Source organism: Parasteatoda tepidariorum, chromosome 7 (assembly GCF_982258835.1).
Source record: "Parasteatoda tepidariorum strain Cologne lab strain chromosome 7, Ptep-v5.0, whole genome shotgun sequence".
Taxonomy (NCBI): domain Eukaryota; kingdom Metazoa; phylum Arthropoda; class Arachnida; order Araneae; family Theridiidae; genus Parasteatoda; species Parasteatoda tepidariorum.
In genome coordinates, this window is record NC_141761.1 from 18359821 (window position 1) to 18384364 (window position 24544).

Genomic DNA, 24544 nt, shown 5'->3' on the forward strand with positions numbered 1-24544 from the left:
AAATTTTACAGCCCTTTTAAAGATATTTATTAAAGAAGATAATTCCTTGATTGTGGTAAATTTTAAATATCAAGAGTTATCACGAGCCAACAGTATTATGCCAGAGGATTCTGAATACAGTTAGATTATATTTTGATGGGATTTATTACTAAAAATATTTTTTGCTTAATCTAATAACGGAAAGTCACCAAGAAGGCCAATAAAGAATACGTGTAGCTGTGATCCTGTATACTGGAACCTTAAGCTCTAAAAAAGGAGCATGAATCTCACGAAAACTTGTCGCCAATGATGCTCAACTAATTTTGGTAATAAGTTGTAATTGAAATAAACTAAAAAGCAAATTTACTGAGAAAATGAACATGGGAACCGTAAAAAATCACCATCGCATTATCGACACCAATGATAAATTTTGATCACTGCACTGTACTCTTATATGTGTAAAAAAATATTTTATAAGTTTTTTACTCATAAACAGTTGCACCAATACTGTACATTTTTATGATAGATTCTTCACAGCCCCTCGAATATAATAAAAAGTAACTTCATTGTAGTAAATTTTAAATATGTGTTACCTCAAGCAAAAGTATGCCAGGTAATACCAAACACAGTTCATATTTTGATGAGATGAGCTACTAAATAAGAGTTTTGCTTAATCTAATTACTTAGCTTTATTATTTGCTTCAATATTCAATAAAGAACTTCAATTCATGAAGTTACTAACTTTCTGCGAAAGCACATTACTGATTTTTTACCATTGAAAGCTCAAGAACAAAGCTTTTCAAAATTCGATCAATTTCCAAAAATGTTTTCCCAGAAGATTACTTTCTAGTTAATCTTGTAACACGCAACCCCCCCCCCCCCCAAAAAAAGAAGAGATATTCTAGATCAGTAAGAAACTTTATGAAATGACAGTTAACATAGGCTTCATCCCTATAAATTCAATCAGCATTTATGTATTATATTAATTCTTATAAATAATATTGCTTTTCTGAACTTCTTCACCTGAGACAATTACCAGACCACTTCAAGTCGACTGAAGCATTTTTGTTTATTTAAAAATGTCAGAAATATTTTATTAAAAAATCTGAAAAAAATTCCTCAAGATTACGAAATGGACACTTTTGACGTTAGAAATTAAGGATACTTTTTAAAATAGTACATGCTCTTCTCTCTCATATCTATAAATGTCTCTAGAAATAGAATTATAACTGTCTATAGAATTATATCTCTAGAAAATTCTTTATAAGAGTTGGACAACAATTTTAAAAAGATGAAAGGAAACCAGGATGTGACATTTATTAGTTTATTACATCATAAAACACACTTTGAGATATCTTCTACATTCCGCTGGAATGACTGTATATATAGCAATAACTAACAAATATGTTGTACAAAAAGCACACAATGTTTTCTGTTCTACAGATGGAATGAAAAAGATGTCAGAAATACAGTACCACTTGTATACACAAGGAATGGAATTTTGTTTTACATTTGTACAGATATTTTGGAGGCTCAATAAATTATACTTTTCACTGCACAAATAAAGATTTCTTTTTATTTATAAAAAGCAATTTTATTTTGTTGTCTTGAGATGAGCAAGTACTACAGTAGCCTATGAGGAATAAGTAGACTGTCAATGACTTAAATTAGAAATGCATTTAAAGTGAATTGTAAAATTTTAATGGTCAGTATTTTTAAATTCACAAATAAAATTAATCAAAAAAAAAAAAATTACATTGCAACTGCATTATCACTATTCCAAGGCACTGGAAATTTTTTGGTTGTTGAAAATTTGATTTAATTCTGTATATAATTCATTTTTAATGCCGCAACAAAAAATGCAGAACGAAAGATAAATTTTTTGACAGTTGATCATGCAATCTATAGAACAGTTTTATTAAGTGTAAGCGAGTTAAAAATTTACGGTTAAAATAAACTTGGTGAAAAAAATTCTTGCAGGTTAGAATTGCACTGAGATATTCAGTGAAAATAGAAGTTTTAAGATTGTTCAAATTTGCAATGGAGAATTAAATAAAAAATCAAGTTAAGTAAATATCATTAAGACTTTTAGACATCCACTTACATCAAACACTAAACACTTGACGCAGAGATATCCTTATAGGAAAAAGCTACAAGAATTTTAGCACCAGTTCACGAGAAACGTACAAATAAAAAAGAAAAAAAAATTGTTAAACTTTGAGCCAAAATTAGTGAATACAATGCATTAAATGGGATACGAGCCAGTATTTGGTTTCTTTGCTTTTAAACAAACTACACCAAGTATTAAAGCTAAAAGTGTGTGTTTAAGAACAATAAAAATAGAGGTCAACAGTCACAACACGAAAGATATATTTGCAACATTTTTAATAAAAATTCAAGTACTTCTTTTAAGGTCAAAATCAATTAAAATACAAGTCGATAATTACGAAAATAGATTGCTGTAAGAAAATTGTACAAGGTTTAGTGAACAAAACAAAAAAAATCTTTTCTCAAAGCAGATGTTTTATTTCAAAAAAGTGATCCTGAACGTAAAGTACTGTAAATTATTTTTTTAATTTGACAAAGCTAAATCCAAATGTAATTTCTCATCTAAAAGCAATTACAAGTAACTCATACCTTTCCCTATATGCCAATTTTCGTCACATCAAGGTAAAACTATTTTTTTTCCTTCAAAAAATTCTATAGTAGCTAGGATGACACGCAGAGCTACACTACTTATGCCTGAGTATGAAAATGTCTGTGGATATTTCTTTCTTTTCATGTGTGAAATATTCTCATAAATTAAAAATTAAGACAAAAAAAAATTGCTTTGAAGGGAATTAATTGAACTCTAAGGATATAGATATATATATATATATAGATAGATATGAGAAAAAAGCAAAAAGGTTTGCCAAGTCATAGCTGCTTTTAAACTATGCTCTAAAAATTTCAGTGAGTATATGTTTGTGTGTGTAAAATTTGAATGTGAATAATTTCCTTTTTTTTAAAACTGACAAAATACTCATTTTGAGAAAGTTGCTAAAACGATCACAAACACTTTTAATTTGATAAATGAAATACATTAAAAAATTGTTAGTTTAAAAAAGCATTAAAGAATGTATAAAGCAGACAAGTATACACACACAAATATATGTAGGCTATTTTAAATAAAGACCTTTTTCCATTACATATTTAGTAAAAAGCGGAATTCCGCACACATAGTTTTTTAAACATGCATACATACAGACATATTGAAAAATAAGTTTAAATAATTTTTTTTTTTTTAAAAGAAACTCAAATAGTTCATGCACAGTTTTCTGGGTAAGCACAAAACAGTATGCAGGAATACATAAATTAAATACAATTAAGTAATAAAAAAATATTTAAAAAAAAAATTTATACATAACTTCTGAGTAGACATAAACAAAACAAATTCAACCTAATTTCAGACGTGGTCTAAAAATATACATTTAACCAAAAGTAATTGCGGCTGACAAGTTCCTGATTAGGAGGGAACACTCTCTCGCACTCTTTTACAGACACAAAACATCTGCTGATCGAATATGAGCAAAGGAAATACCCTACATGGCAATAAAAGAAAAAAAAAAAAAAAAAAACCATCTCACATTGTAACAAATTAATGGAACACATTATTTATGAATATAAAATGACTTATGAAACATCTTGATCTTCAACATCTTGAACTTGTTCTTTCTGTTCTCCTTCACCTATAAAATATCTCAGATCAGTCATTTGTAAACTATGGCAAAAAAGTCATAATTTGGTCAATGACGCTAAACAGATGCGTTAATAATGGATTTGTTAAATTATGTAAACTGAAGTGATAGATACTTTTAATTACTGTTCAGGTTATAAACTTAATTTTGACGCAATAAATTTTATTTAAAAATATTTTTTGGTTTCTTTAGCAATAAGTACAATTTAACACTTAACTTTTTCTCTTTCCTTTAGAAATCAAAGTTCTGATTACATTAATAATGCTCAATACTATTAACTATAACAATACTTAACAATTCATACTAAAATTCTTAATAATGAAAGGCTAAGGAGGAAGAACAAAAAGTCCCCCATTAAGTGGGATACCAGTTTTACCTGAGAGCAGATCTGTATAATATAAACTAACGTGTGAATGCAGTTTGAGGAAAATTGTTTACTATTACTAAAAAAGAAACATCAAATTTTTTTCTACTGATGCAAATGAGAGTTAAGATTATACCCATAGGAGTTATAACACAATTCGAACCTCACGATTTCTATTCATGCGATTTATGATCAAGCATAATGTTTTGCATGCACAAGATTTAAGAGCCACTATCATGATTTCCGTTTAAGTGTCTTAAAAATTATTCATGAGAATTCATATTCATGCGATTTTAAAATTAAACAGATATTTGTATTCTTGTGAAATAAAAACCACACATTAAGATTCATATTCACACAATTTAAGTAAAAATCTAGCATCAATATTTTTATTAAAACTAGCTAACATTCTGCAGATAAATGCTTCTGAAATACACTTTCTGTTGTTCAAATTTAAAATATTTGAAAAGTGTTTTTGCACATAAAATTTTTGAATTTCTATTTTCATCTTATTTTTAAAAAAAATTCGGAAATAAAAAAATTCTTCAATTTTTTTTTTTGTCAAAATGTGAGAGCGACTAGTTAAGAGTTAATCAATTCGTGCAGAAAATGTTTTATCTTAACTAAGGCTGCCTGAGAGTTCTGACATAGTGAAGATGATCCGTGTCGGGAAAACTGCTCTTCTTCACGTATAGACAAGAATAAAAATTATAAAGAAATAGACATGACGACAAGTTTGAAGGTATTGCTTTGGGTGGAATTTTAAGGAATAAACAGCACTTTTCCAACCAGATTTTAAAATTTTATATTAATGTCAAAAATATATTTTGGTTTGAAATTATTAGGGGAAGTAAAAAAAATGCTTGACACATTTATGTATATATTTTTATGATTTCAATAGTACGAATGCTTCTGAAAACTTCACTTTTATACAGGCAAACACCAGGGTTTTTGACTCACCCACAAACCCAGGTGTTTTTTTTAAAAAAAAAAAAATGAACTTGGGCTCATGTTTTTTTATTTGACTTTAAAATATAAATGCGTAATACACAAATATACACAGTTTAATTTTTAAGACTTAGTCAGGGTTCATACAGAGATCAGAAGAAGAAATCCAAGGAGTCCAAAATTTTAAGAACTTATCAAAAATTTAAAAACTTTGTGTAAAAGATAGTTTTTTTTTTTTTTAGAAATTAAAAAGCAGTTATAAGGAACTTGCAAAAATGTATATTTTGAATTTAATTTCTATCCCTATTGAAATACATTTTGACTGTCGAACTTCGTCAAGAGAAATAAATGAAGTTATCACTTTGACACATAAATACATTTTCCAATTTCAAATATTTTAATAAATCTTGTTAAAGTACAGATGTTAAGGATTGACATAAAAACCTACCAATCTTATATTTTTAAATTTGAATACATAAGAAAATCTAAGGCATTTTATAGCAAGAAAAAAAATCACAGCAAATTATTAATTAAGTTTGCTTGTAACATGTAAAATTATTTGCTGTTATTTTTCTTCTTCTAACTCTTGCAAATCAATTTTTATTCTTTTAAAAGTTTTCTTAAACTGCTAGAATTTGACAGCTAAGTCATATCCAGTGGTGCAAGTGGCTAAATGTGGCTTTAGAGCAACAAAAAGGCAATTTTGGAGCAGTGAAACGAAGATTTGGAGCATATGTAATAAAAAGAATTAAAACAAGAATTTAATAACAAGAATTTTCAATTTTGTTCATTAATAACGTGTCTTATTTTTTTTCATTTTTATGAAAGTCCATGCATTAAAAAATTAAGTTTCTATTTGGTATCTTCCAATGCTGTTAAATATTCTGCTATCCTCGACTTTTCCTCAGATAAGAGGATCTGTTCGCTTTCTATAATCGACATGTTATATTATTTAACCCATCTTTAATATTTTTTTCAGCTGTGGCTAAGAGATCCTGAGAAGCCTTCAATTTTTTTTTGCAAATCAATTTCAGCAGCTTTCAATCTGCTCTCCTCAGTTTCAGTGTTTTCACTTTCTTTTTTCTTAACCTCTAATCGAGCAGAATAATTTTTAAATGCTGCACGAGCCACTTTAATCATATCTTTGTCAACTTTAAAGTTATTTAAACTCCCTATTTTGTTGATATGCGACACAACTTGTCTCAAACCTATAAAACTATGTGAATTTAAACTTGTCCTATTGTCAAGTAGCTTTTTGTTCACACTAAAACTTCTTTCAACATCAGCATTCCCATGTGGTATGCACCAAAGAGATTTAAAAAGCTTTGCTAAAAGAGGATATTTGATATTTCTCAAATTTTCTATCTTCACAAAATAGTTTTTCCAAAACGTATCCATTGGTGCATATTCATTTCAATCAGAAGAATAACCTTCTGGTTTTCTATGTAACCTCGTCCATTCATCTAGGAACAAAGATGCCTTAATAGAAGTGCCTTCCATTCTCATTACAGGATGCAACACTTGAATATGGAATACTAACCTATTTTCAAAAGGCAATGCCTTTAATAACTTTTTTGCACATGCCATAGACCTGGCACCTAAATACATAGAATTTTTTTCTGAAGAAGATAAGGATGTAATCACATTTGTGGTATCTAGTCCAACATCTATTAAATTTGAATTTTGCCAAATATCTGCGTTTTCTACATCCAATGATTTTAAGTCCTTTCCTGACAAACTAAGAAAAGCAGAACTCTTTAAAAAACGCCCTAACAATGCCTTAACTAGAGACACCATTTCATCATACAGCAAGTGAATCAATGGTGTCTCAGTTTGGAAAAGACCTAAAAATTAATTTAATAGTACAGCCAAAATATTTCTTTAAGAAAAAAAAGAGCTTTTGGCAAAAGCAATTTAAATAAATTCAATATACGTGGCTCATACTATTTTCTAAATTAATAATTACTTTATTTAATTCTGCAAAAGGTAATTCAAGACTAATTAATTTAACTATTATTTAAGGTTATCGAGTTTATTTTTCTTTAAAATTTTAATAAATGTTATTGATAATAGCATATTTAACAAAACATTAACAAGATTAATATTGATCATACTGAATTCATAAAAATATGTAAAGAATTAAGCCCCTAATAAATTTTTATTAAAATTGGTTACCTAGTACAGTATTTCATTAATGAAATGATTAAAAAAAATTAAATAATTTTTAAATGCAAATTCAATGAGTATTGAAGCTAAAAAAATTTGTCAGAAGTAAATTATTATATTCTCCCTACACTCATAATATTTCACAAATCTGTGATAATAAAATTTTTTATATCAATTGTTTTAAATCAAAGATCATTTTTAAATCATTAAGTATTTTTGTAAATAATTAAAGAGAATTAAAGTATTTTTGAATGACAAATTTGAAAAACATAAGATTTTTTGCTGCATTTAAAATATTGCAAGCCCCTCTCTTCATGCTTGCCTCTAATTATTAAGTTTTTTCCTTGAACAAAATAAGAGCACTGAAAATTTTGAAAGTAATAATACAATAATAAAATGCAATAAGTAAAAAACAGAAAAATTTTATTAAAAAAAAATCAATTAAGTAAAATTAATGTTTAAATACAATATGCAATTAGTGGATGGTCCCTCAGATAAAAAAATTACGTTTAAGAAACTCAATTTTTATCTTTATTAAATTAATGAATAAAGGGGAGATGGAAATTTGAGGTTATGAAGCTTTGTGATTCTTGACTGCTCTGAGGATCAACATGAAAATATGTACTCAGTGAATGGTCCCTTAAATTAATTCAAACATCATACTACTAATCTATAAATAGAATAGCGCAAGAAGGCCATTAGCTTGCCATGTACGAAGTTGATAGCACTTATGGGTATGAAATTAACAAGAGAAATAAAATTCTCTTGCTATTAAAATTTTGCAATGTTTAGTTGGTCCCCGAAAATTCGAGAAGTTTTGGTTCCATTTCAGAGAGTGGAAAATGAAGCCTGAAATTGAGAATATATTGCAAAACAAAGCAGAGTTGCACATGAAAGTGCAAGAATCCTTCCCACTGAATCCAGAGCAACTCACATGGCAGTAGCTTGGTTGCTGCAAAATACCAAATACTTCAATTTGGGGCATGTAGGAGCAGGTTTCCCAGGGTTCATACGGAGATCAGAAGAAGAAATCCAAGGAGTTCAAAATTTTAATCCGAAACTTATCAAAAATTTAAAAACTTTGTTTAAAAGATAACTAGACAGTCTTTTTTGAAAATTAAAAAGCAGTTATTATAAGAACTTGTAAAAATGTATACAGTGAATTCGCGATAACTCGAATCTGATGGGACTGACGGAAAACTTCGACATATCGGAAGTTCGACTTACCGTTAGTTTCGGTTTTGGACTTTCAAAATATTGTCGGATTATTTAATTAATGCTTATTAATTGCAAATCTTCTAATTGCTAATAAAATTTAAGATCATTTTTCTGACAAGCCATTTTCGATAAGACTGTTTGAAGCACTTTATGATACCCTGGTCCATTGGCTGCAACTTTGCTGTTGTGTTTGGCGGGAGAAACTGCAAGTTTAATGCTTTCACATTAAGTAGATCACAATGCGCTGTGCATTTATCCATAAAGAGTATCAGTTTTTTTTTTTTAGCGAAGAATTTCTGATCCAATTTTCTTACATAGTCTTCAAATAAAACTGATGTCATCCAAAACTTTTTGTTAGACTTGTAATCCAAAGGATATGTTTTTATATTCTTGAAACATCGGGGATTTCGGTATTTTCCGATAACAACTAAGGGCAATTTCTCTGTCCAAGACTCATTTCCTCCAACTAGGACAGTCAAACTTTCCTTGCTCATTTTACCCCCATAGCAGTTTTCATCCTAAAACATCATAGTCTTATTTGGAAGACATTTAAAAATTAAACCCATTTCATCAATATTGAAAACCTCATTTTAACTGTATCCTTGAAGTAAATTTGGTAACGTTTCATTTAACCACTGTTCACATACTTCAAGAGGGACAGCTTTAGCTTCTCCATGAAGAGTGCGAAAGACATTGTGTGTGTGTTGCAAAGGAAGGGGCAAGATATCAGCTCCTAGATTTTTTTTCTTGCTTTAAAAGATCCCAAAAAAATCGAGTTAAAGGGAGTAAAATTCGAGTAATAGAGAATAATTAACATGAAATTGAAGATAAAAGGGTCGGGACCTCATAAAAAAAAATCGAGTTATAGTAATATTCGAGTTATAGCGAATTGACTGTATTTTGTATGAGATATTTTTTCTAGCTCTTTTGAAATAGATTTTGACTTTGTCAAACTTAATCAAGAAAAACAAAGTTATCACTTTCACACATAAATTCATTTTCCATATTCAAATATTCTAATAAACCTGGTTTAAGTACATAGTGCAGATGTTAAAGATAAACAGAAAAACCTTCCAATCTTATATTTTTAAATTTGAATACAGAAGAAAATCTAAGGCATTTTATAAAAATAAAAAAATAATAAAAAAAAATCAATGTAAATTATTAACTAAGTTTGCTTGTAACATGTAAAATTAAAATTATTTGCTGTTATTTTTTTCTTCTAACTCTTGCAATTCATTTTTTTTTAAAGTTTTTCTTAAACTATTAGATTTTGACAGCTAAGTCACATCATTTAGCTTCCCTGTTTGGACAGCAAATTCATCAGCGGACCTAGTAAGCTCATCTATGCAACACAATAATCTAAGGAGTTTATAAGGACTAATTTGGAAATCTAAGTAGTTCCAAGTACTCCTTGGAGACTTTTTTTATTTCCAAGGAGTATAAGGAGTCTGTACGCACCCTGAGGTTTCCACAATTGGCTCGGATCGGCGCAGCACTAGCACCACTGCATATCATTTAGTTTCCCAGCTTGGACAGCAAATTTCTCAGCGGACTTAGCAAGTTCATCTATGCAAAGCAATAATCTAAGGAGTTTCTAAGGACTAATTTGAAAATCTAAGTAGTTCCAAGAACTCCTTGGAGACTTTTTAATTTCCAAGGAGTTTCTAAGGAGTCTGTACGCACCCTGGACTTAGTGTACTTAGATTATAATATATGTAACTTTGAAAAGAACAGACGTAGAGTACAGGCTGGAACAATTTTGCCTTTCTTTTATCTTCTTAATAAATAAGTATTATAACAAAATATTAAAATTAGAATTTTTTAATTTCTTTTCAAATGAATATTTTGCGTTATTATTTATATTTTAATGCTTTAAAATACTCATTTAGATATAAAAATTCATTTAATTTCAAACCATGATAAAATATTGAATAATATGAAATTAACATTTTTATTTTTAACCATGACACAGACCAAATTTTTCAGTCAAGAGATTAAATAAAAAATAAATTAATTTCAATAAAAATTTTCTTTTGCCAGAACATGTAGTCTTTCTTTATTAATCATATATGCAATTATTTATTAAATTTTAAAATTTATTGCATCGAAATGAACATAAACCTGAAAAAGTATAATTGAAATATGCCAATGAAACAGAAAACTTATTAGTCATTTTGAACATGAAATTATTTGCATAAATTACCCTCTCATTATTTTTCTAAATAAAGGTTTAATATCAATAAAATTAACCCCCCCCCCAAAAAAATAATAATCAGAAGCTTGTAAATATATTTATAAATATTATATATAAAATATTTTCCACATTAATTATTTCTTGAAAAAAATTACCAGTTGATTTAAATTAACGATTTAAAAAAAATTAAGTAACCAACCTAATACAGACATGAACAAAAAATATATATATATATATATATATATATATATATATATATATATATATCTTATGCTTTTTGACTTATATTAAAATTTTTTAGTGGATCCCAGATTTTGTTTTCTAGCTGAAGTTAGGGATAATTAGTTTATCTTAAAAAATTTAATAGCTTTGGGAAAGTGAGATCAGATGAAGTACAGTAAACAAAGTTTCAAAAAATCAAAAAAGTTACTGGAAGATTACTCTCCCACGGCTCAATCAATCACGAGTAATCTTCTAATTTTGTATTACGAGTAATCATCTTTTACTTTCGTAGGTTAAAGCAAAACTAAGGGCTTCTTCCGCTATATAGTAACCGCTGAATACAAGTTATTGACTTCATTAAAAATCATTAATAAATTTACTAAGTCATAAAATTTTATAGAAAGCTATAACACATGAAAAAAAGGCTTATATATTTTATAGACAAAAGGCTACCCAATTTCTTTCAAAATGTTACTCACCATCGTGCTGCATATCTGACGTCCACAATGTAAGGTTGTCACGCAACAGCTGCATTATCAGAGTAGAATCCTTGTAGCTTTCTTCACTTAATGTATCAAGCTCAGCAATGGCATCATCAAAAGCTGCTTTTGCTAATCTGCATGCTCTATCAGGGGAATTTAAGATTTCATAGTAGAAAACAGAGAAGTTAAGGGCAAGACCCAGGCGGATAGGATGGGTTGGGGGCAGCTCCGTCATTGCAATATCACTCGCAGCCTTGTAAGCCACAAGACTGTTCTCAGCAGCTTCTTTGCGGTCATTGCCAGTAGCAAATTCAGCCAAATAACGGTGATAGTCACCTTTCCTAAAGAAAGATAATAGTAATGCTTAAAACAAGTATTTATCTGCCTAGTAGCATTTCAAAGTACATACACATTTTTCAACAAAAAATAAGTATGTTCTAAGTACTATTAAAATTTATTATTTTTTTTTTTTAAAAGAAAATCATTATCAGGATACGCCCACTATTAAAATTTTTCTCTTCTCATATACATATCTTTTAACTTCTCCCTTGTTTGGCTTCTTAACGGGTCTCATAAAATCAAGCCCAAGTTATTTTGCTGATTGGATATAAATTAATATATATATACAGCTACATACATATAAACTTAGATTAAATGAAAAACTTTCAGCAAACAAAATCTCAATGCAAAAGCCTTTCTTCACGCATTAACTAACTCTCGTAACTAGTTTCGATCTTTCAAAATTTTTTAATATTTATAGAACTATATTGATTCATACCACAAGGATAAGTTTGGTAAAAAACCAAAATAACTGAATCCAAATAAATGAAATCCAAAAATGTTGCAAAAAACAATTAAAATAATTGAAAAAATACCTGAAATTTGAGCAAGAAAAAAGTGTATGTACAGGGTGCAGATTTTCAAGTGTGAACAAAAATATTTCTGGCCTTACTTTAAAAATAATTGTGCGAAGTAAAATAAATTTCATTCATAATTTTAAAAATAAGTCAATCAAAAAATTTTGTGCGAACTACTTATATAATGTAATTTTATTTAGTTTCGATAGAGCGAAAAAATGTCCTACCCTATGCAATTTCAGAAGATCAATCAAAATATTACATGTCTATATTATATTTACATTTTTATCTACTTCTGATTTAAGCCCAGTATTCTCAAATAAAAAAGTATTGTTTGCATAAATTTTTTTGACGGATCATTTCGCAAAGTGATATAATTTAATTTGTTAATATTCAAGAAATTTTACAAAATGTTTACAAAGAAAACATTAAGAAATAAAAAATAAATTTCATAAAATTTTAAAACAGGGAGAAAAATTAATAAGTAACCTTTTTTAAAAGAAAAAAATTTGCATATTTAACGTAATTTATCGATAGGAGAGGTAAATACAGTACAGAACCCGTTATCCGGAATTCAGAAAACCGGAACGAAATTCAATAAATTTTCCCGCCATTTCAAAAAAATTATTTTCTTTTCCTCATAAGATTTTTCTTTCTTTTTTGAAAGATGTTTACCTTACCATCATTTTGGAAACAATCATTAGTGTATTACTTCATTGTTTTTTCTTCTTTTTAAGATTATTTCCAAATATTTTTTTTCAGTTGGATTTAACAATAAAAAAACGGCTTTCTGTAGTGATTCAGAAAACCGGAAAAATCAGTTATGCGGAATAGGGATGGTCCTGATCGTTCCGGATAATCGATTCCCTACTGTATTATAATTTTTAATTTTATTCAAATTCGACATAATTTTAAGTTTAATACCAATTGTCTTACAGGGATGTGACTGCAAATTATGCAACACTAATAAGATTTTTAAGACAACTGTTTAGCAAATGGGAGAATTGCATTGATTTAGGTTCTGAGGTACATAATGCTTTACTAAAATGTTGATGCAGAGCCAAAGCATTTTATAATTCTTTTTAACCCCAGAAAGCTCCACTTTTATCAGGACACAATTAATACTCCTTCTATGTTAAGTAAATAAAACAATCTGTATAGTTGAATAAATAATATCTCTGTCTTAAGTTAATACTAACATTTTGTAATAGAAAACTTTAGATTCTCCAGTTGAGGCAGTAGGGATTAAATGTTTATCAAGTACATCCAGAATATCTTGGCAAATGTCTTTCAGTTCAGTTTCCACCTAAAATAAAAACAAACAATTTAACAAGAATAACTTTACAATTTGGGTGATAAAGGCTCACATTTACTTCATGTAAGATATTTTAATTTTTTTCCCAAATTCTTGTAAATTTTTTCAATAGTATTATTTTACAAAGCAACATCTTACAGAAAGAAAATTTAGATTTAAAAAAAATCTTAATACTTTTTAATTCATATACAAATTTCCATATATGATTAAAAAGGACAAACTTAGATTTTAAATATACAAAAGAAAGTGAAGTATAACATTGAAGGTCAATAACTAGTTTAGATAAACAAAAACAAAACAAAAATTAATAAATAAATAAAACCTACGAAATGTAAAAAAAATATTTGCTGGCATACACAATATAGAATTTTATAAAAAATTAAAACACTTAAAAATTCTGAAGTTTTTATCACAATTAGGTGACGAGAGTTTTTAAATGAGTTGGAGGTAATGAATTGCTTACATAAAGTTTTTTCGTTTTAATTGTAATTTTTGTTTGTAGAAAGTTTTAGATTGTATTGAAGTCTGACTTCAAGATTTTAGCTATAAATATTTTGCAAAACAAGGTATCAACTGCAAGTAATTTTAGACTATAATTGCTCTCATAATTGTTTTGTAGTGATATCAGTTTCTTGCTGTAAGTCTGGCTTTAATATCACTTATGGAACTATTTCTTATCACTAAAGATTCCAAATAATTAAAATTTGAAACTCTTGAATTTTACTGTACAGTTGACCTTAAAGCATTTATGAATTTTCTTTTATCTAATACTATGTTTTTTGTTAATTACCAGTTAATTTTTTTTTCTTCTTTACCAAGTTCATTATTTCAAACAGTGTTTATTTAATTCTGGCATTAAAACTACATAAGCAGAAACTATTATTTGTAAAACACAATTACGATGTTTGATGTGACTCGTTTATAACATTCCAAGTTCAGTCTGCTGTAAACTCATGTCAATAGCAGATCGCTTTTAGACCCATTTCCATATTTTTTTGGAACTGATTTTTGCTAGTACGTACCAGTTTTGAAATAAATTTTTTTTGTCACCAAACAGCTTTGGCGCATTTTGAGACAGTTTTGCCTTCAGTACTCCACTGTTTTTGTAGAAAAAAAGTGCAAACTGATGCCAAATCTTAACCCCTAGACAATAGTTTCACTATCAGTAAGCACCTGTTAATAACATAGTGAAAAAATGTATCCTCGTCAGTAGCACTCAACTTTATAAAATCATCAGTGTAGGTTAAATTAAATATTGCAGATACATACTGAATCATTTCCACCAGGCACCATTTCTGTTACCGCTAGAGTTTATATTATAAAACGAAATGAGAAAATCCTCCAAAATATAAATGCATAAAAATTCACCAGAAAGCTATAATTCCATTTATAAATTTTAAATTATCACACATCATTCAACAATGAATTAATCCAAAATAAATCATTATTTGCAAAACCTTATTTTCATCACATATCAATTACGTCCATAATAACTGTCTAAGGAGTTTTCTCTCTTCTGAAAACTTAACTTGCAACACTCAAAATTTGAACTGCTACACTAAATTACTCAATTTAACACCCCAAAAATACTATCTTCACATCAATAAGTTTAATTTGAAATGCATTAACAAAATGCATTTCAAATTAATATGAAATTAATGAATATCCACCTTAACATTTAGCTCGCACAAAAACAAATAATTAATGTCTAAGAAAATTGATTCTTAAAATGAAATTCTAATAACTCAAATTCTGCAGAAAATATTATGTACCTAACTGAAACCCTAATAACTCCTCTCCATTAGTGCAATAACAAATTTGTCCTTGCATCACAACAACTTTGATTACATTACTATCCACATTAATGATAGCCACCTGAAACTTTTTGTTTACAACTCTTCCAATTTACTATCAACTTGAAAGCAGACTATTCACAGCTTTCGCCCAACTTGGTCTTTAATCTCCCCCCCCCCAAAAAAAAAACTAATATTGATAAAAATCCATACCCTTTTTTTAAATTAAATAAATAGTAGCCAATTTTCTGAAGAAAAAAAGGTCCATTTAAATCAGTGGGAACCCTGGTTATAACAGGCAAGAGATATAAATGCTACAGCTTTAAAAATCTGTTATAAGATTTAATAAAGAGAAAATTTAAGCATATTAAAGAAGACTAGGCACGAAAGATCTTCCGAAGATGCATTTGTTACATGTTATAAACATTTGTCTTAACTTACCTGTCTGGCTAAAATCATCACTAAAACAATTTCAAGCAAATGTTCAAATTGACAGATTCAAATCACAACATTTTGTTTTATTTTTATTCAGCCAGATGGCATCCTAATTAAAAATTGCGTCTGCACAAGGAAAATGACTAACATTAAACACAAAATCTCTACCCATATTATAATCAGGGTTCGTGATTTTTTAGATTTTTTTTTTAAAAAAAATCAAAAAAATCGGATTATTTTGATTTAAATCGGATTTTTTTTTATTTAAATCAGATTTTTTTTATTTTTATTTAAATACACTATAAGAGCTTTAATTTATGATCAAAAAAACTTTATAAATGTTTAATCAAAATTAAATTAATATTAAAACTATATTATAACAATATTTTAGAAGCTCGAACTTACTAAAATAATTTTTCATTATAATGCATAGCGACCATTTTGATACAAAGGCATGATTGAAATTAAAAGACAAGATAAAATAGATAATTTAAAGAATACTACTTTAACTAATAACACAAAGTTTCAATTAGCACAGCATAATTTTAATTTAAAATTGTGATCTCTTTTTTTTCTCAGGATTTATAAAATGGCAAAATAAATGCAACAGATTGTGTTTATAAATGTTGTTATTCATCAAAAAATAAATATTCAATCAATATATTTTTATGTTGAAATATTCATTTTTAATCCTTTATCAAAATACATAAGTTAAGCTAAAAAACATTTTTAAAAAAATCTATGTACTCATTGGAATTTTTTTTCACAAAAGAAAATCTGATAATTTCAAATTATGATTAGAATTATGAGAAGAAAAATAAAAACCAGTTAATAACCCTACTGCTTCAAATAGACTTTGATAGGGAAGAATGACACTATATCAGGAAAAAAAATATCTGAACTCAGCTTTTTTTTTTCTTTCTATTTTTGGCATATTAAGGTAATTTCTTTTTAATATAACCTCAAGCTTTAGAAATATAGAAATTTCCATCAATAAACTACAATGTAGATTTGAATTTCATGCTTTTTTAATCAAAAGGTAGAATTTTAATTAACATTTGCTTTTTGAGAAAAAAAGCATGTTTATTTACTTTCTACAGCTATGCAAGTCTATATTAAGACAGCATTAAATACTTACTTTAATCTGTACTTTCAATGTTAAGAATCAAAAGATTTTTAAACATGTAATTTTAAATGTGTTTAACACACTCCAAGAAAGAAAGTAATTTCGTTAACTAAAATTAATTAATGCAGCAATTTATTTAAAATAAATTTTAAAACTAAGAAAAGAAAATAATAAAAGTATCAATAAATTAAAGCACTGTTTTTTAACTTTTAAAATCAATATAATATATATATATAAATCAGTTGATTTAAATCAATGATTTTTTTAAAAAAATCATTTGATTTTAATCATGATTTAAATTGTGATTTAAATCAAGCTGATTTAAATCAACAAACCCTGATTATAATCAACAAACAATATCTTTAAATTGAAATTTAAATATACACACAAAACAGGGATGAGATTTGCCAAAAGGCAAAAAAGCTGAATTTCCCCAATAGTAAATTTTAAGCAAACGCAACCCTTTAATAATAAATTTCAGACAGTTTAAGGTAATAAATAATGTGTTGACATACAATTGGTACTAATTTATTATTATATAAATGATTACATTAATACTTAACATTTAGTGAAAATAAAAATTACCAATTGAAAAAATAAAGCTGGAAATTATATTTTTCCTCAGTTCACATAAGAAACAATTATTACTTGAAAAACTACCTGGTTCAGCAAATTAAAACTACTGAGAATATACATTAATATTTCATTTCTTTTAATAAATACTGTTATGTGATTTATAGCAAATATATCAGTAATATTACTTTTTAAATTATATTGGGGAAAAAAACTTTAACAATGGACCGAATCATTATGCTCATATTATAGTCTAATCTAACTAGAGCCCTTTGAAACATATCAATAACAGTGAAGTAGAAATATATAGTAACTCCTTAACATACAAAAATTGCTATATTAGTTTGAAAAATTACATGACAATCAGCAATTGTTTAGATAATTGTCTTTTATTTGATAAGATTTTCGCATTTTATAGCATAAATAACAGCAATTATAAATAAAATTTTGATGATGAGTTAATTAACTCTTTTTCCAAAAAAAAAATTTAAATTAAATCCCTTTTTAAGTGATTGCTTTTGTTTGCTATATCTTTTATGTTTACTATATTTAGTCGTTAGTCCTTCTTCAAACATCTTGTGACAAATCCTATTTTTTCTTCTTTGCAAGCACAGAATTTAAGTTTTGAATATATTCCCTTCCAGTTTCTCTGATGTTGTAACACTTACATTTACTAATAATCGCAGTTAGAAAAACAGTCATCTTTATAGTAACTAATTTAAAAATTTTTACTTCTTACAAGAATCCCGATAGTTGATCTTAAAATTGTGTGAATATGAATAACAATTATGGATTTTGAAATCACATGAATATGAAACTAGATATACGATTTCGAAAATGAGGAAATACAAACTGGGATATGGAATTTTTAAAACGCGTGAATACAAATCACGATTCATAATTTTTAGATCGCGTAAATACGAATCATGATGCGGAATTTTTAGATTGCATAAATAAGAATTATGAATTTTTAGAGAGCGTGAATGCGAATCCCAATGCCTTATTTTAAAATAACGTATAAATACGAAAATCAATGTTTGATATTATAAACCGCATGAGCAAATCAAGACATTGAATTTTAAACTTGCGTGAATATGAATCGCTACATAGGTTTATAAAAAGGCGTAAATACGAATCACAATATCGGATTTTTAAATCTCGTAAATAAGAATTGCAACATACAATACTCAAATCACGTGAATCAGAATCGCAACACGCAAATATGATAAGCTATGTTTGATATTAAAATCGTGTGAATGAGATCGAGATATTAGCAGATTCCAGGCTTGGGACCTCTAAATGGCTTGTCAGAAGCAGCGTCGATTGTACTACAAAAATCGGATCTATCTGGAGGGCGGGTAAAAAATTCCGAAAATCTTATTTGCTGTGAGTAAACGGAGAGAAAATAGCTAAAATAAGTAAAAATGAGAAAGGTTTGGTAGCTATGCAGCTTGAATTTTCTGTTTCTCTTTGAAAATCGGTAAATTTTCTGAAAAAGCGGAATATTTATAAAAAAATTGAAATTTTTAGAAAATCTGAATTTTTGACAAAAAAGCTGAAATTCAAGTGATAAAAGTGAAAAAAGCGGAAATCCGCTAAAAAGCGGAAAAATCTCATCCCTGACAATAGGATGTACTCATCAACTAACAATAAAAAGATATTTGAATTGTGCTTTTATTATCCTGTCTAACAGAGCAATTTAACTACCTAAACCTGGTTTTAAAAATAGAAAAATAGTTTAATCTATATTTAAGGCACAATAATAAACTGGTGAAATATACATTGGGATGTCATATAGACACAAAGTAGCAATTTAACAAATAAGTTTAAGTATATCAAGTTCAACTAGCATTACTTGCATTAATACATTTAAAGAAAGATTTTATAGGCTCCATGATCTTAAAAATTAACATTTGTAAATCTACAGTTCACAGAAAAGGTAAATTTTCATAATATATAAACATATATACGTTCATATAAAATCTTAAAAACTTTACCATATTCATTTTTAAACAAATTTTTTTTTTTAAACTTCACTTTTGATTAGTTACAGGTTAGATTTATTAGAAATGAAATAAAACAGCTGGCAGGAAAATAAAATCCTCATACAGATGATTTTATCTACACTAACATGAATAAGAAAATACATTAGGCTTGAATTCTCCTTAATTTATTTTCTGAAAGTTTTATATTTTCTTTCTATAACCTAAATATTTAGAAGACATTATTAAATTGCAATTAAAGTAACACAAAAAGACTAAATAATTTGTGAATTTTAATGTCATTATAAAACAAGACAAAATCAAAGTATAAATCTTTATTACCTGGATTCTATAGGTCTTGATCATTTCCAATCTAGTATTTTCACCTTTGTTTTCTTCCTTTTGCTCTATGCTACTGATAATTCTCCAGGATGCTCTGCGTGCTCCAATAACATTTTTATAAGCCACTGACAGTAAATTACGCTCCTCTACAGTAAGTTCGAGATCCAGAGAAGCAACTTTTTTCATTGCTTCCACCATTTCTAGAATAATAACATATATCAAGACATATACTAATGTATCTTTAATTTATAAAAAGAAAAAGATTCAGAACCCACGCTTAAGCATTCGAAATCTTGCCAAATGGATAAAATAGTAAATTCAGCAAAACAATCTAATAGGTTGCAGCAGGGTTGGGTTTTTGCCGTCAAAAACTGGTTTTTGACACGATAGTGGTAAAAACCGTCAAAAACATACTGTTTTCTTTATTTATGGCATATAGCGAACAATATATTATTTTTACATAATTGCCTTTGTAAATGATTGCTATTGATTTTGCAACTGTATACATGTATTCTTATAGAAGGATAAACAATATACTTCAATATACTTATTGAAAATAGTGATACTTACTTTTATCATTATAGCTTGATTTGCAAAGGATTCAAAATTTTGCACTTCTTAATTGTTAGAAATAAACAAACAAAAAAGCTTGGAACTATTAATAAATTCAAAAACTAAAAAGAAGAATTTAAAATTTGGCATTTCTTAAATATTAGAAATAAGCTAAACAAAACTTTCAAAACTTGTAATTACTAGCAAACTCTAAGTCAAGAATTACTGCCATTTTGTCAAGTTAAAAACTTTTATTCAGTTGTAAAAGCACATTAAACTAAACCTAATTACAAACAGAATTACATGTTCAGTAGTCGGGGTCACGGTGCCAAAGCATATGATAGCAAGTGACTAATTTTGTGCATTTTTCATTGCCTAGTCGATTTCTGAGTTTAGTATGGATGAGTCCTTCAACATTGCTGTTGCAAGGTATCTCTAAAAGGGTTTCCTAGGCTTTTTCATGTCTCATTTCTGTGTAAAAAATTGAAAGCAAAATTGATAAAAAAAAGTTTATTTTATGAGGCTTTCTTTTTATGTGTACAAGTGTTTCTCAAAGCAAGATTTTATGAATGAAAGTAATCAATCTTGACATTCTTCAGTAATGTAATATGCCAAACAAAAAGATGCTAGGAAATGTTGAAAATGTCGTTTAGTATCCTAATATTTTACTTCAAATAGTATGTTTTGATATAATCATGTTGGGAAAATGCAAGAATCTGTTCTTAAATATCTTTTAACAACTTTTTTCTAATTTTATTGCCAAAAAATGAATTTTAAATTATAAGCAGTTAAACTCAAATAAAAATAGTTTTACCAAAACTATAGGTTTTTGACATGACGATAAAAACCGTCATGTGTCAATAACTTGCCAACCCTGGGCTGTAGTGACCCCGAAATTACTGGAAATTCATGTGAACTAAAAACGCTTGGCAAAAACCAGTTTCACCCGAAAAACAAACCATGCAAACATATTTTCATCCCTTTTGACCAATGATGCCATACAAATGCAATTCTGCTTCCGCATATTCATATTGCTTGAAAGTGCTTATTTTTCAACTGAAGATGTTTTTTAGTTTTCACTCTGCCAACTATTTGGTCATCTCCATGAATTTTCAAACTGCGATATATTTAATAGTGTTTCGAATTTTGAATCTTCAGTTTCTGACAGGGTTGGAGTTTTTGCCGGCAAAAAGGGGTTTTTGCCAAGACAGTGGCAAAAACCTGGTAAAAACCGGCAAAAAGTGGTAAAAACCGGCAAAAACCAAATTATCTAAATTACTGATTAAATATTATTACAAAATACTTGAAACAAATTTAAATCAATCATAATGAATAACAATTTTGATACATTAAATGAAAAAATTATTTTTAACATATTAATAATTAATATAAGGGTAATAATTTTTAAAAGATTGAAAGTTTTTGATCTCTTTTCATTTTAGAATCCTAAAATAAATGTTTTTTACAAATAAATAAATATTATTATTTGCATAATATTATTATTTATTATAAAAAATTATTATTTGTACAATAATTAACTACACATGTTGATAGATATTTTATGCTTTAAATTATAGTTATATTAATTTAAAATAAGTTCATTTCACTGGAAAAAAGAGAATAATCACAAATTTTCCAATCAATAATGTTTTAAACTACTAAAATGATATATTATTACATTATCATTTAATTATGATTTAATAATAATTTTGTTAATTTTTCTGTAATTATTTATATTTATAGCATATATTTCAATTTTAGGAATAATTTTGTAAAAAAAATGTGTTTTTGTCCTCTCATCATGGAGAATATAGGGTTTTTGCCACTTTTTGCCAATTTGCTTGGCAAAAACCTGTTTTTGCCAGGACGGTTTTTACCGGTATTTACCATGGTTTTTTCCACCTGCGGCAAAATCTTGCCAACCCTGGTTTCTGACAAGGTGGATTCAGTAGGATTTCCTCGTAAATTCAGGTATTTTTTCTTTCAATGATTAGCAATTTTTGCTTAGTTTTTTAAATGTCAGTGTTTGTATTTTATAAAACAGTTCACTTTAAAGCAAATTTATTTGTCTGACATAAATATTTTTTATTATTAAAAAAAAAAAAAAAAAAGTAAACTCCTTGCCTTTGGCTAAGTAAACAATTTGCCTTTGGCTAAGACTAGAAATTTGGCTGATAATTTGAGGTCCTTTGCACATGCCTTAATTACCTGCTTTTTTAGTAAAAAAAAATAACGAATAAAACAAAGATAAAATAATTTGATATTTAATAGATTTGAAGAAAAAACAAATATATGTGACTACATCAGATTACTATTTAAATGTTGAAATAAGCAGGGTTGGCAAATATAACGATTTTTCATATTTATCAGCTAAATCGTCTGATATAGTGTGCTAACAACATTTAATCATCTGATATAGTGTGCTAACAGCATTTAACAACACAGTTAAAGAGAGGGAGGTGATTTGTCATGTATCCAATGAAGAGCAACTTAGTTCAGATCAAAAAGCTTTAGATATTTCTCCAATTTGCCAGGCACAAATAACTTAAGGTACTTAAATTTCAATTTCTTTTTTAAAAAAAATAACTTTCACAAATTGGAAGAAAAAAAACTAAGTTTTTCAAGGCAGAAATGTTTTTTTTTTTTCAATATTGATAAACACTGTGTATTAAAATTTATAAAGCATTCAAATAAACAAACTAAATAGATATAATTGAAATGTTTATCACCAGCAAATAGTTATACATACAGCTAATACAAAATTATAATTTGACAGCTTAACATTACTTTATTGATTTTTAGTCTATATATTAATCTATACTAGAAATATAATTTTATGCCCATAAATTATTTCTTTTGATAAATTTTTCATTATCAATGAAATGTCACTTTAATGGTATAGAAAAAATACAGATAATGAATCAAATTAGACTAGTACCAATAACTATCTCAAAACTGTTTAATACATTATCTTAAAAACATTAAAAAAGATGCAAAAGAAAAATGACTTCACTATTATAAATTTATTTAACTAAACCTTAGATTTGTAAATTTAATTTCATAATTTTTTTTCTCTCAAAATAATTAGAGACCAGTACAGAAACAATCCAGAAATTTCTTTTAAATTTAAATTATAAAAAGATATTAAAAGGAAGATAGCATAGATTTTAAACTTTCTGCCAAATTACTAGGCAGGGTAATTGCTATGCAAGACAAAATGTTTTGTTAGACCAATGCAAAACTAATAACAAATGGGAAGGAAATACACAATTCCAGATATTAATTGTAAAAGCTTAATAATTTGAATTACAGATATGATAAGGATTAATTAATATTGATATAGATTGAATTGATTAACAAGATACATATAAAAATATTCATTTAATGCTACTAAAAGTTGTTTGTGGTATATTAATATCCTAATAAAGTGGGTAAAAGAAAGGATTACTGATATATTTTTACAAAAAGTAGAGGTACTTAAATATTTCGAATTTTGACAGTTACATCAATAACATGAGGAAACTGAAGTGACGAATTATTTAATTCGAACTAAGAAATCGACGATACTTTTGATTAATTTACTTACATAGCAGCAGTATCACACAGAATTTCTTAGCAATAATTAAAAATAATTAGAGATTAATGCGTATTATGGCACGCAGAAACTTTAGGGTTGATAACCTATTGGCCATTATGACATGGTTAATAGTTATGCAATCCAGTTTAATAATGTAATCAGAGCTTTAAGTTAAAAGCTGTAGTATTTATCAAATGATAGTGTTTCAGCAAAGTATACAATATGTATATTTTACTCACCATCATACCGCTCTGCTTGTTCAGCAAGCTTGGCTTTGTAGACATTATCTTCCCGGTCGGCCATACCTCTCACTATAGACAGGAATTCTTTCAAATGCTAAAGGTATTTAGTTCTTAATGAGATTTTAGAGAGTGTTTATTGTAAGTACTGTCGGAGTTACAATTAAATGGAAAGTAACAGACTTAATTCGTTTCTTAAAATGTCAGTCACGCAACACCCACTACAGCAGAAAATGGCCGCATTTCATGAATTGTCATTCTGTTGCCATACGATTAAAAATAATCTGTTTCACTTTTGGTTTCAAGTAATATTTTTAAGTATTTTTGAATATGATTTATTTTATTGTTTAATTTAATTCGAAAGAAAAACTACAAATGGATAAAAGAATACTTGTCACATTGTTCCATGATCAAATATGGATATCCAATTTTACTCAGCT

General features: G+C 27.5%; 1 protein-coding gene across 1 annotated transcript; it reads right to left on the reverse strand.

The window, feature by feature from the left end:
* Positions 1-1289: 1289 nt before the first annotated feature.
* LOC107449234 (14-3-3 protein epsilon) lies at positions 1290-24522 on the reverse strand. Its single transcript, XM_016064710.4, has 5 exons — positions 24105-24522; positions 19737-19936; positions 13370-13476; positions 11311-11654; positions 1290-3707 (listed from the first exon to the last, which is right to left on the reverse strand). The coding sequence occupies exons 1-5, from the start codon at positions 24166-24168 to the stop codon at positions 3652-3654; spliced, it is 771 nt and encodes a 256-aa protein (XP_015920196.1). The 5' UTR covers positions 24169-24522; the 3' UTR covers positions 1290-3651.
* Between the last annotated feature and the right edge of the window lie 22 nt (positions 24523-24544).

Coding starts and splice junctions, on each gene's coding strand:
- LOC107449234 (XM_016064710.4), bottom strand. CDS start 24,168: ATGGCCGACCGGGAAGATAATGTCTACAAAGCCAAGCTTGCTGAACAA. Junction 13,477..19,736: donor TCAAGACCTATAGAATCCAG/GTAATAAAGATT, acceptor TTTTTATTTTAG/GTGGAAACTGAACTGAAAGA. Junction 11,655..13,369: donor AAAGTTTTCTATTACAAAAT/GTTAGTATTAAC, acceptor ATCTTTCTTTAG/GAAAGGTGACTATCACCGTT.